Raw genomic sequence first — 16,854 nt, 5'->3', positions numbered from 1 at the left:
CTCACCGATCGTACGCGTCCCGACTCCCAACAAGAGACAAACAAACAAACTGAAACAGACTGAACTGATCAGCTCGGGTTCCTTTGAGGAATCGATTCTTTCAAACGGAATGAATCCGCAGCGATTCACTAAAGGAGTCGATTCTTTTAAAAGCGAGTAATGGCGCATGCGCTGTTAATAGCTGCAGTCGACACAAACAAACTACAGATTTGACGTTTAATGTTCTTTGTCTGTTATTTGCGAACGCTTTAAATCAGAGGAATATAATCCTGACTACTAATCGAGCAGTCATATTGTTAATGAAGAGAGATTCATCCCGATTCATATTGTGTACTAAATGTCCAAGACGAAGCGGAAGATTCTTAAAGGGACAGTTCACCCAATAATGAAAATCCCTCATGTTGATCCAAACCTGTATGAATGTCTTTGTTCTGCTGAACACAAAGGAAGATATTTGGAAGAATGTCAGTAACCAAACAGATCTCATCCCCATTGAATAGTAATTATTTTTTTAATATTAGGGCAGTAGCTGGAGGACGAGATCTATTGACATTCTTCCAATTATCTTCCTTTGTGTTTTGGATGAACTATCCCTTTAAAGCCTTGTTTTATTTCAAGGGTTTGATGATATAAAGCTTCCGGAATCAAAACATGCCAGAAAGATGCTTTAGAGTGAATTCAGCTCATTAATATGGAAGCTTAAATTAAAAAACATCATTTGACCTTTTATCTCACAGTTCTGACTTTTTTTCAATTCTGAGGGAAAAAGTCAAAATTGCAAGATATAAACTTGGAATTGTGAGAAGAAAAGTCTGAATTGTGAGATAAAGCTCATAATTATCTCCGTTATTCTGTGGTGAAATCAAGCTTCCACACAATTATTTACAGAATAATTTGATACTAAAGGTCAGCGACATTTAACACCTGACCCTCGTGCGATATCTTTGCGAAAGCGCAAACCTTCATGAATCTCGTACCTGCCGAGACACACCTGGAGAAGTAAAGAAAGGAGACACAGGCGGTGAAACGTCACAACGCATTTAATGCAGCCTCATGCAGCGTAAAGCGAGCGCATGCTAGATACGAAAACCAAAGCCGAGTACAATACAGGAGATCCCACGATCCCCGCGCAGCATTTAAGCCAAACGTAAAACTCTTACATATCATATCACCATAAAAATATCATTAAGATTTATGCATATACTTGATAAAAAATGTAAAAATGGAGGTTGATGTTGAAATAAAAATGGAGGTAATAAATCTGCTCTGAAGTCTCTTCAGGTCCTGAGGTCATTGTGGTTTCTGATGAGTCCATGAAAACACAGATTAAACACGTAAAACATTGAAAAAGACGTTAAAGTCCCCGGCGTCACACGCGCGGGACCGTGTGGTTTGCGTTTAGTGAGTCTCTCCATGAGGTTTGTGTGTTTTATGAGGTTTTCTGGCTTGTCGTGAGTGTGAGTGAGTGCGTTAAAGCTCCTGGGTTCGATCCGACCGCCGTCTCTAGGAGGCGGAGCCCGGTCCGCTGGCCCCGCCCATCCCGCCGCCGCCCTGCTCCATGTGATTGGTGGGCGGTTTGATGGGCGCGGGGTGCTGGTGCTGCAGGGCGTGCCTCTCCAGCAGCGTGCGGTGGGTGAAGGCACGGTGGCACACGCCGCAGGTGAAGGTGCGCTCCACGCGGTGCGTCCGCATGTGCACGTTGAGCGAACTCTTCTGCGTGAAGCGCTTGCTGCAGACGGAGCACTGGAACGCCCGGACGCCCGTGTGCACCACCATGTGCTTCAGCAGGTAGTCGCGCAGAGAGAAGGAGCGCCAGCAGATGCTGCACTGGTGCGGCTTCTGACCTGCACACACACACACACACACACACACACACACACACAGAGCTTGTTTTACTCTGAACACGTCTATAGAAGAAGAGAGTCATATACACTAGGACGGCTTGAGGCCAAGTAAAGCTTGGAGTCATTTTCATTTGAAAGTGAACTAATCCTTTAAAGCAGGAGGAAAAATCATTCTGAAAGAAATCACCTATCGATAACTCTTGTTCCTTTGTGTCGTTATCATTACAGTTCAGCTGCTATTCTTTTACATTTTGAATGATTTTAAAACTGTTTTTAATAGGGCAAATTTTCTAGAGGAAAAATCTCTCCACTAAAGCTGTAAACTACACATGAGAGTCAGCTGGTGCTACTGTAATAATACTGAAGGTTAAATTAACTTATTGACTAATGAGTTTATGGTCACTGAATGTGTTTTTCTGAGGTAAATGTGACGTCACGTGACATTGAAGCTGTTTTATTGAGTCTTTCCGAGGTTGAAGCACTGATTGAGCGATTACACGAGACACGATACGGATTTCAGTAAGTTGTACTGTATATTTTAACATACTTTCAGATGTTCATGTTTATTGTGATTTACTGGATGGGAGGCGCTACATATTCTGCTCATTCATCAACTGAAAACAGACTAGACTAATCGATTCCTGGATTTAAGAATCGATATCGGTTCGTAAAAATGAGAATCGATTAAAATCGGAAAATCAATATTTTTTACCCAGCCCTAGTTTTTATTGTCATAGTTCTTGGTATATGAGCCTTTATTCTACACAATATTCATTTAAAATATCTGAAATGTTGATCATCCATTGTCAAAACTGAGACTAACGTGTGTAATGTGACTGAAACACATCAGTGACAGCCGCTCAGGTGTTCAGTTTACTGTAAACACAGACTGAGACGGTAATCACAGGCCGTTAACGTTCATTTCCTCTCATCGGATCGCGATCGGATCACTGGAAGCTCAACTGGATGTGGTCTGGGACGCTTTAATGAAGGTGTGAATGCAGATTTGTTTTCGTTTAGCTCTGTAAAGTAATCATATATGATACTTCACAGTGTGATCTGCTCACTGCATCTAATCAACAATATCCCACTGTTCCACTGGATTCCACTGGGATTCTCGCTCTTAAACTCTTTTCCTTTTTTAATCCTGTGAACATCTTTTACTCTGGGTTTGTGATGAAAGGAAACACAAGAAATGATGGAAAGCTTTTCTGTAAGTGTTTCAGTCTCTCTCAGGCTCTTTTGTAGGTAATTCTGATTCATGTCATTAGTCTATGAACGATGCTGACTAAAGGAAGTCTGTTAGTGAAGCACATGCGGGCGTACCGGAGTGGATGAACATGTGTTTGCTGTAGTTCTTGCGGGAGCGCAGCGACTTTCCGCAGTGGCTGCAGTCGAAGGACGTCTCAGAGCCCTGGGGTGCAAAGCTCGGACCAGCAATGCATGCTGGGGTGGAGGGGGGCGGAGCTGGGGTCAGGGGAGCAGGGGGCGGGGCCTGCTGGCACGAATCAGCCAAGTTGTCGATCACCATGGGTCCGCCCACGAAGAAGGACGGGGGCTGCGATTCGCTGGCAGGAAACTGGAAAAGCATCTGCGAAGAAAGACAAACCGGCGTTAGGAGAGCGCTGCGCAGCGACGCGTCACATGACTGCGACGAGGCCCGTCACACCTGGCTGCCGAGGTTCTGGGAGGGCGGCGGCGGCGGAGAGAGGGGTTTGCTGACCCGGCCGCGGGGGTTCGAGCCCAGAGACGTCTGCGGATCCGCCTGAGACCAGAAGCCGCCCGAGAAGACGTTGGAGTCCTCGTAGAACCCGCCCTGAAACACACAAACACGCTCGTCTCTGCGTCTGCTGCTGCCCGTGTCTCACAGTGAGTGCTTTACCTGTCCGTAGGTGGGCTGATGTGATGCGTTTCCTCTCTCGTCCATCTCAAACAGACCCTCCCCTTCCTGCACGCCCTCGTTTTTCACCACCACCTCCTCACCGCCCAGCACCTACACACACACACACACACACTCATCAGAGCCGGCGACAGACGGAGCGAAACAGACCGACACGAGGAGCGTCTTTACCTGCAGCCGCAGCGGCTGTCTCTGTTTGCGCGTGTGCGCCGTCTGTCTGTCTCTCTCCGTGTCTCTGTCGGCATCGTGCGCGTCTCTCTCGTCGTCTTCGCTGAACCGCTCCACGCCGCTCACCAGCTCCTCCCCCACGCCACCGTACTCCGCCCCCATCTGACCGCGCTCGTTCGCGGCGATGTTCTGCGAGCCCACGTTCGCGCCGCGCTCCGCGTTCAGCATGTAGCTGATCTCCTGCGAGCAGCTCGAGGGCTTCAGCATGGCCCCGCCCCCTGCGACGCCAAGCCCCTCCCCTCTACACATGGCCCCGCCTCCTAACTCGCCGAGGGGCATCAGAGGGCCGACTCCGCCCCCTTCCAGACCGCCACCCTCCGCCTGAGCGCCGCCACCCAGAGCGGCCGCCATGTCCGAGCCGCAGTCCCCGGCCATGCCGTAAGCGAAGCCCTGCAGCGCCGCGCTCTCCCGGCCTTTCCCGTCGTCGCCGCCGCCCTCCTCCTGCTTGGGCCCCACCCCTCCCGCGGAGGCTCCGCCCGCCACGGCGGCGCGTCTCTGCGAGATGATCTGCGTGCACTCGTCGATGACGGTCTTGATCTGCAGGATGGAGGCGGCGGTGAGGATGCAGAGCGCCTGCGAGTGAAGCACCACCAGCGAGCCGCTGTACATGAAGTCCACCAGCTGCTTCACCGTCTCGGCCGGGACCAGCGGCGGAACCGAGATCTCCGAGTGACCCAGCAGCAGCTTGTCCTGGAAGAAGGGGCTGCCGGCCGCCAGGACGCAGGCGTGAGCCCGCAGAGACGCGTCGTGGATGCGGACGGTGACGTCGCAGAACAGACCTTTACGCCGCTGAGATCTCAAGGCTTCCAGCACCGACTGACTGGAGTTATGGAGGTGGATGTAGTGGACGGCCTCTGGACCCGACGCCATGACCCGACTGGACACACTGTGATGCTGTAATAACATTAAAATAATTATCAAATATTAATAAATAATGCAATTAAGTAAAAAAAATGAACACAAAATTTGCTGTATAAAACTATATAAATAAAGGTGACTTGACAAACACACACACACACACACTCAATAATACACACACACACGTCTTCAGGATCACTGAACATTTAAACTCGTGTTCAACTCAGACTCTACAGGCTGTCACGTGTAATTAACACTTTATTAACGCAGAATGATTCATTATGCTCACTTGAGCTCTCCACGCTTATGATTTACACTGACATCTCCAGTGCTGATATGTGCGGTCACTCACTCACCTGCAGATGTGATTAAAGTGCACAAACACGCTGCTGCGCGATCATTACTGCTTTAATATCGATTTTATTAGCGAAGATTCGCGATGGACCGAAGCTTCTCTGCGCTCACGGGCCCCGATATCCGCGAACAACCCGTCAAAATAAAAGCCTCGAACATCTTCAGGCAGACCGTCAAAATAAAAGCCTCGAACATCTTCTGGCTGACCGTCAAAATAAAAGCCTCGAACATCTTCTGGCTGACCGTCAAAATAAAAGCCTCGAACATCTTCTGGCTGACCGTCAAAATAAAAGCCTCGAACATCTTCAGGCAGACCGTCAAAATAAAAACCCAAAAGGTCAAACAGCAACCCGTCAAAATAAAAGCAGACTGTTGAAGAATATTCCTTGCATATTTTCGTTTTTATTTCCTTAAAGACACAACCTAAAGACCTAATTTTATGCACACTGATGTTTCATTTGATAAAGCTAACATTTTAAAATCTATCAACATAAATTGTGCTGTTGCATAGTTTTTTTTTTTTCCCAAAACAAAGGAGAAAAATCTCTTTATTTGTCTGTATGCTGATGTTTCATGAGTTTATTATTCAGATAGTAAAGAAGTTCACTCAACAAGTGGATATTCCCTCAAGGTTGTATATTTCATAAACACAAGAACAAAATTACAGTAAAATTAGACAGTGAACGTAGTAAACAGGGTGAAGTGTAAGGCTTGTTAGTTTAGTGTTTTCAAGAGCAGCATTAGATCCCGCGACGAGAGACGGGAACAACGGAATGAGTGAGGGTCAGGGGTCAGGGGTCAGGCCTGCGTCTCCAGCACCACTGACGGCTCCACTAAATACAGTCCGGCGTCAGGACGGGTTCTGCGGAAACCCCGCGGAGAACGAGCGCATACGGCCTGCTGGGCCTGATACAACTTCTGAATGAGGAAACGCTTGTCACGGCCCTCCTGCACAGACAAACACAAGCCTTTAGACAAGAGCCTTCTAAGAAGAACAATCAAAGAATCAAAGAAACACAACTGTACCAGTGTTATTTTTATTTAAAGTTTTAGTCATTTGTTGTGTTTGTCATTTAAAAAAAGATATGTGTGTGTTTATTGATTTCATTTTTAAGTTTTTTAGTATAAGGTAAACTAAATGAAAATCAGTTGAAAAGAATGTTGAAATAAAACAGCTTTAGGTTTTTTTAATGTTACTCTTATTTCAAGCAATGAAAAAGTGAACTATAGTAACTCGGATGTGTACTTGATTGCACAATAGCTTTGGCAAGATTCAGCTTCACTTCCTGTTTAAAACTTAATGGGATGCAAGAGAAAAATGGCTTGAAAAATCAAACATGTTTCAGTAGGAAAATATATCATGTACGCACACATAATTGCTCCTGCATCCCTCCTTATTTCTAGTTATTTCTAAACTCAATTTAATATGTTCAGGTTGAGCTTGAGACCAGCGTTAGGAACAACACATTTTTAAAATGGTTTCTGCACCATATGGATAAAAAGAAAGAAGCTAAAACACACAAGATTTGGACTGTTAGTGGAGCTATAGAGTGTTTATTACACAGAAATAACAAGAAAACGATCATATACAGCAGAGGTTTCAGAACGAAAGTGACTGTAAACAGTTCAGACATCATCATCATCATCATCATGTGGAGACTCACCATGGCCAGCTGATCTCGGAGCTGTTCAATCACACGCTTATGAGCTCCGGCCAAGGCGATGACATAGAACATCCCCAGACTGCAACACACACACACACACAGCACAGGTTTAGTGTTTCTTTATGGATCTGGCTGATTGTCGGCCGTTGATCTGAGCTCATGCTCCTCAGTGTTTTTAGAGTGAACTCAGATCACTGAGGACTACGATCAGTAGAAACACAAAACCTGTGCTGACTGAAAGAAAGCGAAGCTGAGGAAAAGACTGAATCCAGTATTAGTTGATAACACAGCATAGTGAGAGAATTACAAACTATTCTCATAGTAGGTGAACACAAGTGTTTAAAATCTTCAATTAAAATGGAGCTGAAAAGTAAAATAGAATGATTAATTAGCACAGTGGGGCTCAGAGTAAAGAGCCTGCGAATAACTGCACGTGACAGAAGTGACTGGGCATGCGTGATCTATGACAGCATGTGGATGATGTTCCTCACCACGTGATGACGAAGAAAGACACAGCGATGGCCTCGGAGGCGAGCGTCAGCAGGAAGGATTGCAGGCCCGGGGGCAGCTGGTTAATCACACGCGGCACCACCTTCCACGACGTGGTGTAGTTGACGAACGGGCCGCACGCCCGTGACGTTGGGATCCTGAAACGCACACACAACAGAGATGCGTGTTGCGATGATTGTGATGCGTGTTGAGATGCGTGTTGAGATGCGTGTTTAGGTGCGTGTTGTGATGCGTGTTGCGATGATTGTGATGCGTGTTGAGATGCATGTTGAGGTGCGTGTTGAGGTGCGTGTTGAGGTGCGTGTTGCGATGTGTTAAGATGCGTGTTTAGGTGTGTGTTGCGATGATTGCGATGCGTGTTGAGATGCGTGTTAAGATGCGTGTTTAGGTGCGTGTTGTGATGCATGTTGCGATGATTGCGATGCGTGTTGAGATGCGTGTTAAGATGTGTGTTTAGGTGCGTGTTGTGATGCGTGTTGCGATGATTGCGATGCGTTTTGAGATTCGTGTTTAGGTCCGTTGTGTTGCGATGGTTGCGATGCGTGTTGTGATGCATGTTGCGATAATTGTGATGCGTGTTTAGGTGTGTGTTGCGATGACTGTGATGCGTGTTGCGATGCGTGTTTAGGCACGTGTTGCGATGCGTGTTGTGATGATTGTGATGCGTGTTGAGGTGCATGTTTAGGTACGTGTTGCGATGATTGTGACGCGTGTTGAGATGCGTGTTGAGATGCATATTGAGATTCGTGTTTAGGTGCATGTTGAGATGGTTGTGGTGCGTGTTGTGATGCGTGTTGAGATGTGTATTGAGATTCGTGTTGAGATGCGTGTTGAGATGCGTGTTAAAATGCGTGTTTAGGTGTGTGTTGTGATGCGTGTTGCAATGGTGGCGATGCGTGTTGTGATGCGTGTTGCGATAATTGTGATGCGTGTTTAGGTGCGTGTTGCGATGATTGTGATGCATGTTGCGATGCGTGTTTAGGCACGTGTTGTGATGCGTGTTGTGATGATTGTGATGCGTGTTGAGGTGCGTGTTGCGATGATTGTGACGCGTGTTGTGACGTGTGTTGAGATGCATATTGAGATTCGTGTTTAGGTGCATGTTGAGATGCGTGTTGTGATGATTGTGATGCGTGTTGAGGTGCATGTTTAGGTGCGTGTTGCGATGATTGTGATGTGTGTTGTGACGTGTGTTGTGACGCGTGTTGTGACGCGTGTTGAGATGCGTGTTGAGATGCATATTGAGATTCGTGTTTAGGTGCATGTTGAGATGCGTATTGAGATTCGTGTTTAGGTGCGTGTTGCGATGATTGTGACGCGTGTTGTGACGCGTGTTGAGATGCGTGTTGAGATGCGTGTTGAGATGCATATTGAGATGCATATTGAGATTCGTGTTTAGGTGCGTGTTGTGATGGTTGTGATGCGTGTTGAGATGCGTGTTTAGGTGCGTGTTGAGATGTGTGTTGAGATGCGTGTTTAGGCACGTGTTGCGATGCGTGTTGCGATGCGTGTTGTGATGCGTGCTGAGGTGCATGTTTAGGTGCGTGTTGCGATGATTGTGACGTGTGTTGTGACGCGTGTTGAGATGCGTGTTTAGGTGCGTGTTGAGATGCGTATTGAGATTCGTGTTTAGGTGCGTGTTGTGATGGTTGTGATGCGTGTTGTGATGCGTGTTGTGATGCGTGTTGAGATGCGTGTTGAGATGCGTATTGAGATGCGTATTGAGATTCGTGTTTAGGTGCGTGTTGTGATGGTTGTGATGCGTGTTGTGATGCGTGTTGTGATGCGTGTTGTGATGCGTGTTGAGGTGCATGTTTAGGTGCGTGTTGCGATGATTGTGACGCGTGTTGTGACGTGTGTTGTGACGCGTGTTGAGATGCGTGTTGAGATGCATATTGAGATTCGTGTTTAGGTGCATGTTGAGATGCGTATTGAGATTCGTGTTGTGATGCGTGTTGAAATGCGTGTTGAGATGTGTATTGAGATTCGTGTTAAGATGCGTGTTGTGTTGCGATGGTTGTGATGCGATGGTTGTGATGCGTGTTGCAATGACTGTGACGCGTGTTTAGGTGCGTGTTGCGATGATTGTGATGCGTGTTGTGACGTGTGTTGAGATGCATATTGAGATTCGTGTTTAGGTGCGTGTTGAGATGTGTGTTGAGATGCGTGTTTAGGCACGTGTTGTGATGCGTGTTGTGATGATTGTGATGTGTGTTGAGGTGCATGTTTAGGTGCGTGTTGCGATGATTGTGATGCATGTTGAGATGCGTGTTGCAATGATTGTGATGCGTGTTGAGATGCGTTGAGATGCGTGTTGTGTTGCGATGGTTGTGATGCGTGTTGCAATGACTGTGACGCGTGTTTAGGTGCGTGTTGCGATAATTGTGATGCGTGTTGAGATGCGTGTTTAGGCACGTGTTGCGATGCGTGTTGCGATGATTGTGATGCGTGTTGAGATGCGCATTGAGATTCGTGTTAAGATGCGTGTTTAGGTGCGTGTTGTGTTGCGATGGTTGTGATGCGTGTTGTGATGCGTGTTGCGCTGGTTGTGATGCGTGTTTAGGTGCGTGTTTAGGTGCGTGTTGAGATGCGTGGACTCACTCTGCGATGCTGACGATGACAGGAACAGACGCCAGAGCCAAACCGATCAGCAAAACCACCAGGAAGAAGAAGTGGGAACTAGACGCTCGAAATGGACGAGTGGCGGGACGGCAGTTAGTCACCAGAGACACCTGCGGTAGTTAATGAGCCGCTGGTTAATCACACACGACGCTCACATGCACAGCAGAGAGCGGCACACTTGGACGAATATTTAGTGTGAAGATTTGGTGCGATAAACATTTTAAAGGTAACCTTAACTAAACACATCACTCATCATGTACTATACTATAGCTGTACATCACTGCCATATTCACATTACTTTGACACACTCGTCTCTGACTGATAACTGAATACTTCACAAACTGTAACACTGAAACAAGCATCGTCTGTAAAGCTGCTTTGAAACAAACTTGAACTGAATTGAGTTGTGACCTTTTTGAGGTAGAAGACGAGGATGTATTTGACAGTGTTGATGGCGGGAAGCAGAGGGCAGTAAAACGTCCCTATCCAGCAGATGGTTTGGCCGTAGACGATCTCCAGCACGTTCTGAGGGACGGCGAACTCCTGCTGACCCCACCACTTGGCCAAACCGCAGTGGCAGTGATTCACGATGATCCTGAAACCACAAGAAAACTCTCAGAAATACACCTGACGGAGATCCTGAAGCACTCCCGTGGATGTGCAAAAGATGTTCGTACTTCCTAGGGAATTCCACGAAGATGGTGACGGCAGCGATGATCAGGAAGTCAAAGATCACGAGCTTGTACATCTCCTGCCCGACGTGAGTCTCCCAGCACTGCAGGACAACGGCACACACTCGATTAGAGCCGCATGGACAGACACCCAACATACGTACGTGTGTGTGTGTGACGTACAGGGTAGCTCTCATGGTTGTAGCCGCAGGGACAGTCTGAACTTCTACAGGACGTGATCTGGACCCACAGAGAGAAGAGCAGCACACCGATGCTGGCCAAACGCATGAACACACACCTGAACACACACACATAATGAACATAACACACGTCACAGGGTTCCTGACACTGCACACGCATGATGTCTATCAGTTCAGGGTCTGTGTGTGTAAAACAGACACACGTGTGTGTCACTGTGTCCTAACCAGATGTGATGTGATATGATAATGTTTCTTTTCATTTATTTTTAAGATCTCAGGTGAATTTTCCATTGCTGCTTTCAGTATAGCTATAAATATTGAAACAAAAAAAAAGAGAAGTGCGATTAAGCTTCCGTTTAACCACACTTGAGTCGCTGATCAGTGTTTTTGTGTGAATAAAAGGTCTAAATTAAATCTGTAATGTGATCATCAGAAGACTTGATTAAACCGCTCCGGTCATTCACATTTTTGGGTGAACTAACCCTTTAACACATAGTGGCTGTGTCTCTCAGTATCATCTCAGTTTTACAAGCAACTTTTGGGAAACGCAAGAGCATTTATAAGAGAAAAAGCTGTTTTGAAATGTATGTGTGTGTCTCCTGCGCCGGAGGACGTGTGCGGTGCGAGCGTTGCCTCATCAGCGTGAAGCGGATCTCAAAGGCGGGCGAATAGTCCTCGAAGGTGATGATGAGGTTGAAGATGAGCGGCGTGATGAAGTTGGCCAGCGTGATGACGATGGAGGGCAGATACTCCACCACCAGCTCCAACAGGAAGGCACTCTTCTCCTCCTAAACACACAACCGTCAGTGGAAACCTGATCAGGAATGTAACACACACACACCAGACGCTCTCACATCACCTCCGCCTGCTTGCGCTGCGAGAAGACCGTGGCGATGTAGATGCAGTAGAAGCACGCCACCAGGACGGCCATGACGGCGAGGTTGAGGGCGGCTCTGAGCGCGTAGATGCGGCACTTCTCGCCGCGCGTGCGGTTCGCCATCTTGCGCTTGATCCGCTCCTCCTCCAGATCCGTCTGTCGGCACATGAAGAACAGAGTCATGTCCTCATCCGTCATGATCTCACCGCTGACGGTGACCGAAAGGAGACGTACCTTGAGCTCGTACAGTAAGCTGCTCCGCTTGAGGCGCGCGGCGTTCTCGTTGGTGATGCAGAAGTCCCAGCCGGCGAAGATCTTGTTGCAGAAGCTCTGGAAGCGATCCTCGTCTTGAATCAGCTTGCGTTTGAATCCGGCCGCAGACCTAAATGCACAGAAATCATCAGATCACACGCCACCTAGAGGTCTTCACGGGTCCACCTCGATCCCATAACCCGAGATCCGACCCGAGAGGGTTCAGGACCACTAGAACCGAATTCCAGGTGTGTCATCGCTGACTCTGGTTTGTTTCAGACCCGGTTAAACGACACTGGTGAGCAGGGTCTGCTTTCATCGTTCAGTCTCAGGTCAGTTCTTCATCTTTAAACACTTATTTACACACGTCTGGTTCAGTTAAGAAGTGACTCGGGTCGGGTACGGATCTAAGCACCTGTGAAGACCTCTAACACCAACAGAGCTCAACATTCAACAGACTCAAAGCCGTGTTTGGACCTCTTGACGATCCAGACGAGGCTCAGCAGCAGGTACAAGACGGTGGCCAGCAGGTACGCCAGCGGCAGGTTGTAGGTGAAGCGGGAATGAATGAACTCCAGCTTATAGTAGCCGTAGAAGAGGTATGTGCGCTCCAGAAAGCCCTGCACACAAACACACACACACACACACACACACACACACACACACACACACACACAGTGTTAGGGAGGTGTGAGCAGACGCTGTATTGAGCTGTCAGACGCGTCTCACCGTTCCAGACAGCAGATCTATGATGTGCTCATGAAACGCCACCAGACCCTGACGAGAGCTGGCCGGATACTCACTGCACGCGCTCACTGCAAACACACACACACACACACACACGCGACATGAGTGAGTGTACATGTGTGAGAGTGTGTGAGTGTGTGTGTGATATGTGTGTGTGTGTGTGTGTGTGTGTGTGTGTGTGGTTACCGTTGGTGCTGCTGAAGGTGATGTTGTGTGGAGTGTGTGATGTGATGATCACCGGCAGCATCACAAACACAAACATCAGCAGAAACATGATGAAGTTCAGAAGCACCAGAAAGCGCAGGAATGAAAAATACGACAGGATTCCCGTCCCAAACATGCCTGAGAGAAACACACACACACTAATTATCGCACAGAACTGAATCAACACTGATCTATTGTCTTTTCAGTCATAGCTGATGAAGTCTGCATCATTGATTCTGTTACTGTCGTGTTTTTACTGTAAAGCAGCTCTGAATCAATCTGTATCATATGAAGCGCTGCAGGATTAAAGGATTAGTTCACTTTCAGATAAAATTTCCTGATAATTTACTCTCCTCCATGTCATCCAAGGTGTTCATGTCTTTCTTTCTTCAGTCGAAAAGAAATGAAGATTTTTGAGGAAAACGTGTAGGACATTCAGCGTAAGCGTTTTGAATAATGCGGAAAGCGGAAGCACGTGCACAGCGATATTTTGTGTTTATAAAGTATATACAGTTGGATTATTTTTTTAAATGAGCGATGGTTTCTCTAGATCAGGGATTCCCAAAGTGTGGTGCGCGAGAGGAAAAATGTAATGGCGGTCTGTTTTTTTAAGCGGGATTTTTCCATACAATAAAAAACATGAACAGTAAACATTTCCTTTGTAATCGCTTTTATTTTAAATAAAAAACTATAATTTATTAGTTTTTGATAGAAACGTAGCCAGTGGTTCTCAACCTGCGGCCCGTCACGAATGTTAATGCGGCCCGCGATATGCCAACCACAATTAAAAAAAATAAATTATAGCATTACAATTTATTTTTGTTTTTAAATTTAAATTGAAGTGAATTAAATAAATATAAATGAGCTATATTGCTTTATTTGTCATATAAAATCATTTTGGTGAGCATTTATTATTTTCAGGCATCAGGCAATGACGAAATCACTCAGTTAACGAAACAAACACAAGTGCGCGCTTTGGAAGAATTCAAACAGTTGCCATTATTTTTGTAAACTTAAGCCTCAAAATGGTTAGATTTGTTATTAGAGGAGAAAAACTAAATGTGCGTTTATGTGATTGTTAGGTGGCTATTGCGACGCTGTTGAAGAGAGTTATACAGTCATACAGAATTAAATAGCAACTTAAAGTGATTGTATATACAGTTTGTGTGTTCATTGAGCATTACTGATACTTATTATAAAGATAATGTCATTAAGTTAGTTTTTATTTGTTATTTATTGTGTGCAACATCTAGATATAATAATAGTATTATCTGCTAATACCATAACATTAAATCTGATTGGTTTGCATTGGTGACGTCATATGTAAATTATATGTGGCCCGTGAGACTTGCACTTGGACCATTGTGCGGCCCACTGGGAAAAAGGTTGAGAACCACTGATCTACGCACTGCTTTTCTTTTATGCACTGCAGGCTAGCCTATTGCTGCAATGTTTCTTTTAGGCGGCTGAAAATAACCGTGCTTTCTGTCACTGAGCCTGTGTCTGTCACTCGTCCTCTTAAAAGTGGAAGATGGTGCGGAGCTTTGTTGCATTATATTGAAACTTTGTTGATGTTGTTATTGTCATGCGTGTTCTGGTTATCTGCGCACGATTAAACATGAGTCTTTATATGGCGATAAAACTAAGCTTTGTTGTGTTTTTTTTTGAAGTGGGGACTGGGGGTGCGCCAACCCGGTTGGGACATAGAAGGGGGTGCGCAGGAAAAAAAGTTTGGGAACCGCTGCTCTAGATGAGACTCTTATTCCTCGTCTGGGATCATGTAGAGCTCTTTGAAGCTGCACTGAAACTGACATTTGGACCTTCAACCCGTTGAACCCCAGTGAAGTCCACTATATGGAGAAAAATCCTGGAATGATTTCCTCAAAAACCTTCATTTCTTTCCGACTGAAGAAAGAAAGACATGAACATCTTGGATGACATGGAGGAGAGTAAATTATCAGGAAATTTTTAATTCTGAAGTCAACTAATCCTTTAACTGTGACAAACACATTAGTGACATTCTGACCCTCGATGAGATGAATATCTGCCCTCCAGAGCTGCAGAGACGAGAGGACGTCCATCCCGTCCTCCTTGAGCCGCTTCAGAGAGCGACGGACATTGAGCCTCCACAAACCCCAGCCTGTGAGAGCGCCGCCCTGCTGGAGACGCTGCTGTCTGCACACACACACACACACACACACACACTGAATCTCACACCGTCACAGAGCACAGCTCGACTGAATCAGGTGGATGGGAGGAACTCACTTTTCCCGCCGTTTGTCCTGCATGCTCTTGGGAAGTTCCCTCACGGGCTTGAGCTCCTCCCCGCTGTGAACCGCTTTCTGCTCCGCCCATTTCCCGCTGCTGACGGACGGCTGCCGGCTCCGCCCACTGCCCCGCCTCCGGGCACTGCCGCTGGAGCTGGACTTCCTGCGGTACAGCAGAGACTGGTAGCTGGGCAGCTGGTCCAGCAGGAGGTGACTGACCGGAGCCCGGCGGTCGGGGAAGAACACTGACGGACACGAGCACAGAGTCACAACACGCCTGACCAAACGAGCATGTGTGTGTGTGTGTGTGTGTGTGTGTGTGTGTGTGTGTGTGTGAGTACATCATGGGTTTACTGATGTCTGGCGTGAAGTGAAGCTCTCTGGACACAAACATGGTCAGCAGATGCACAAACCGCCTTTGCTCTTCACAGAACTGGCATTTGAATCAGTTCCTGTTTCACTTGAACTATTTGTACCATGAGCTCGTACTGTGAATCCAGCGCTCTCGAACACAAGGCTGTTCTACAGGAGTTTACGGAAACCTCGGGTAGGTCCTAAAGCTCTCTCAGCAAAAACTGTGCGTTACAGACACACATTCTGTCACATCATTTTTTAAATTTCAGAACTTTGAGAATGTGTGATTATCTCCGATCTGAAGAGGAGTTCAGAGGCTCACAGAGATTGAGATCTTCACTCATGTGTGTGGAGACACTAACGGATGGAATGACCTAAATGATAAAAATGAATATTTGACAGGTTTATGATTGACATATAATAGCTTATGCCTGTCAGTGAGGTCTAAAACATAACTTTGATTAGCTTTTGACAATGTTTAACTTGTGATGTAAATAAAGATAAATAAATTTGTAAGTAAACAAATTAAAAATGCCTTAAAAATGTTTAACAGTGTGAATGTATAAATATTATATATAAATGGGTGTGTGTGAATAAACATAAACCTGAAACATAACCCCTTTAGGATGAGTTTCAGTTTGAAGTGTAATATGAGCTGACACACACACACACACACACACACACACACACACACACACACACACACACACACAACAGATATTAGATACAATAGTATCATTCCGAACACGTCATCAAACACGTCGAGACTCGCAGCGCATATTTTCGACTGAACTGAGAAACGACAACCAAAGAAAAACACTTTAGTCTTTGTAGTTGATCAGATACATTTGTGGTGATAACTAAAACACACACACACACACACACACACACACACACACACACACACACACACACACACACACACACACACGGCTGGTTTCTGTTACACTGGATTCACAAGTAAACAAACAAACAATCATGTCAGTCACTGAACGGAGTGTAAACTTTTTTTCAAGTTCTGTTCTGTTTGAGTGTTCACACGGAGAACTCTCGCGGTAACGCGCATGACGTCACCATTGTAAAGCGTGTACATTATAAACACTCACCCGCATCGTGCGCGTCCATCGGGTCAGACTGTGCTGTTATTGTGTCACACACCGCTGTCGGTGTCAGAGGAGGAGAACTGCTCCATGATGGTGTTGTTGAGTGTGTTCGCAGTGCATGACGGGTCACATTCAGCTGAATGAGATGTGTGACGTCAGCCATCAGCTGATCAGAGCTTGTTCAAAAAGTTGGTAACAC

The 16,854-nt window shown here is 46.3% G+C and overlaps 3 protein-coding genes across 5 annotated transcripts in view; all 3 read right to left on the bottom strand.

Moving 5' to 3' along the window:
- The window catches only part of LOC125263223 (acyl-CoA dehydrogenase family member 11-like), a 14,705-nt gene extending 14,522 nt beyond the window's left edge, over positions 1-183 (bottom strand). For all 3 annotated transcript variants that reach the window (XM_048182209.1, XM_048182210.1, XM_048182211.1), the window contains exon 1: positions 6-183. In XM_048182209.1, the coding sequence (XP_048038166.1) occupies positions 6-168 (163 nt within the window). In that variant the 5' untranslated portion in view covers positions 169-183. The remainder of the gene's footprint in view (positions 1-5) is intronic.
- An 839-nt stretch (positions 184-1,022) lies between these two features.
- Positions 1,023-5,347, bottom strand: zbtb45 (zinc finger and BTB domain containing 45). The gene is made up of 6 exons (XM_048182212.1): positions 5,187-5,347; positions 3,916-4,866; positions 3,727-3,837; positions 3,514-3,660; positions 3,171-3,435; positions 1,023-1,844 (listed from the first exon to the last, which is right to left on the bottom strand). The coding sequence occupies exons 2-6, from the start codon at positions 4,840-4,842 to the stop codon at positions 1,504-1,506; spliced, it is 1,791 nt and encodes a 596-aa protein (XP_048038169.1). The 5' UTR covers positions 4,843-4,866; positions 5,187-5,347; the 3' UTR covers positions 1,023-1,503.
- A 219-nt stretch (positions 5,348-5,566) lies between these two features.
- Positions 5,567-16,833, bottom strand: LOC125263222 (transmembrane channel-like protein 7). Its single transcript, XM_048182207.1, has 16 exons — positions 16,659-16,833; positions 15,197-15,443; positions 14,958-15,106; positions 12,914-13,069; positions 12,710-12,795; positions 12,458-12,600; positions 11,963-12,110; positions 11,711-11,884; positions 11,485-11,639; positions 10,835-10,949; positions 10,658-10,755; positions 10,392-10,575; positions 9,960-10,090; positions 7,340-7,495; positions 6,849-6,927; positions 5,567-6,132 (listed from the first exon to the last, which is right to left on the bottom strand). Exons 1-16 carry the CDS (start codon positions 16,816-16,818, stop codon positions 5,983-5,985), a joined length of 2,331 nt encoding a protein of 776 aa, XP_048038164.1. The 5' UTR covers positions 16,819-16,833; the 3' UTR covers positions 5,567-5,982.
- Positions 16,834-16,854: the final 21 nt, after the last annotated feature.

The sequence above is a fragment of the Megalobrama amblycephala genome, linkage group LG2 (assembly GCF_018812025.1).
Source record: "Megalobrama amblycephala isolate DHTTF-2021 linkage group LG2, ASM1881202v1, whole genome shotgun sequence".
Taxonomy (NCBI): Eukaryota; Metazoa; Chordata; class Actinopteri; order Cypriniformes; family Xenocyprididae; genus Megalobrama; species Megalobrama amblycephala.
This window is presented reverse-complemented; position numbering and strand designations above follow the sequence as displayed.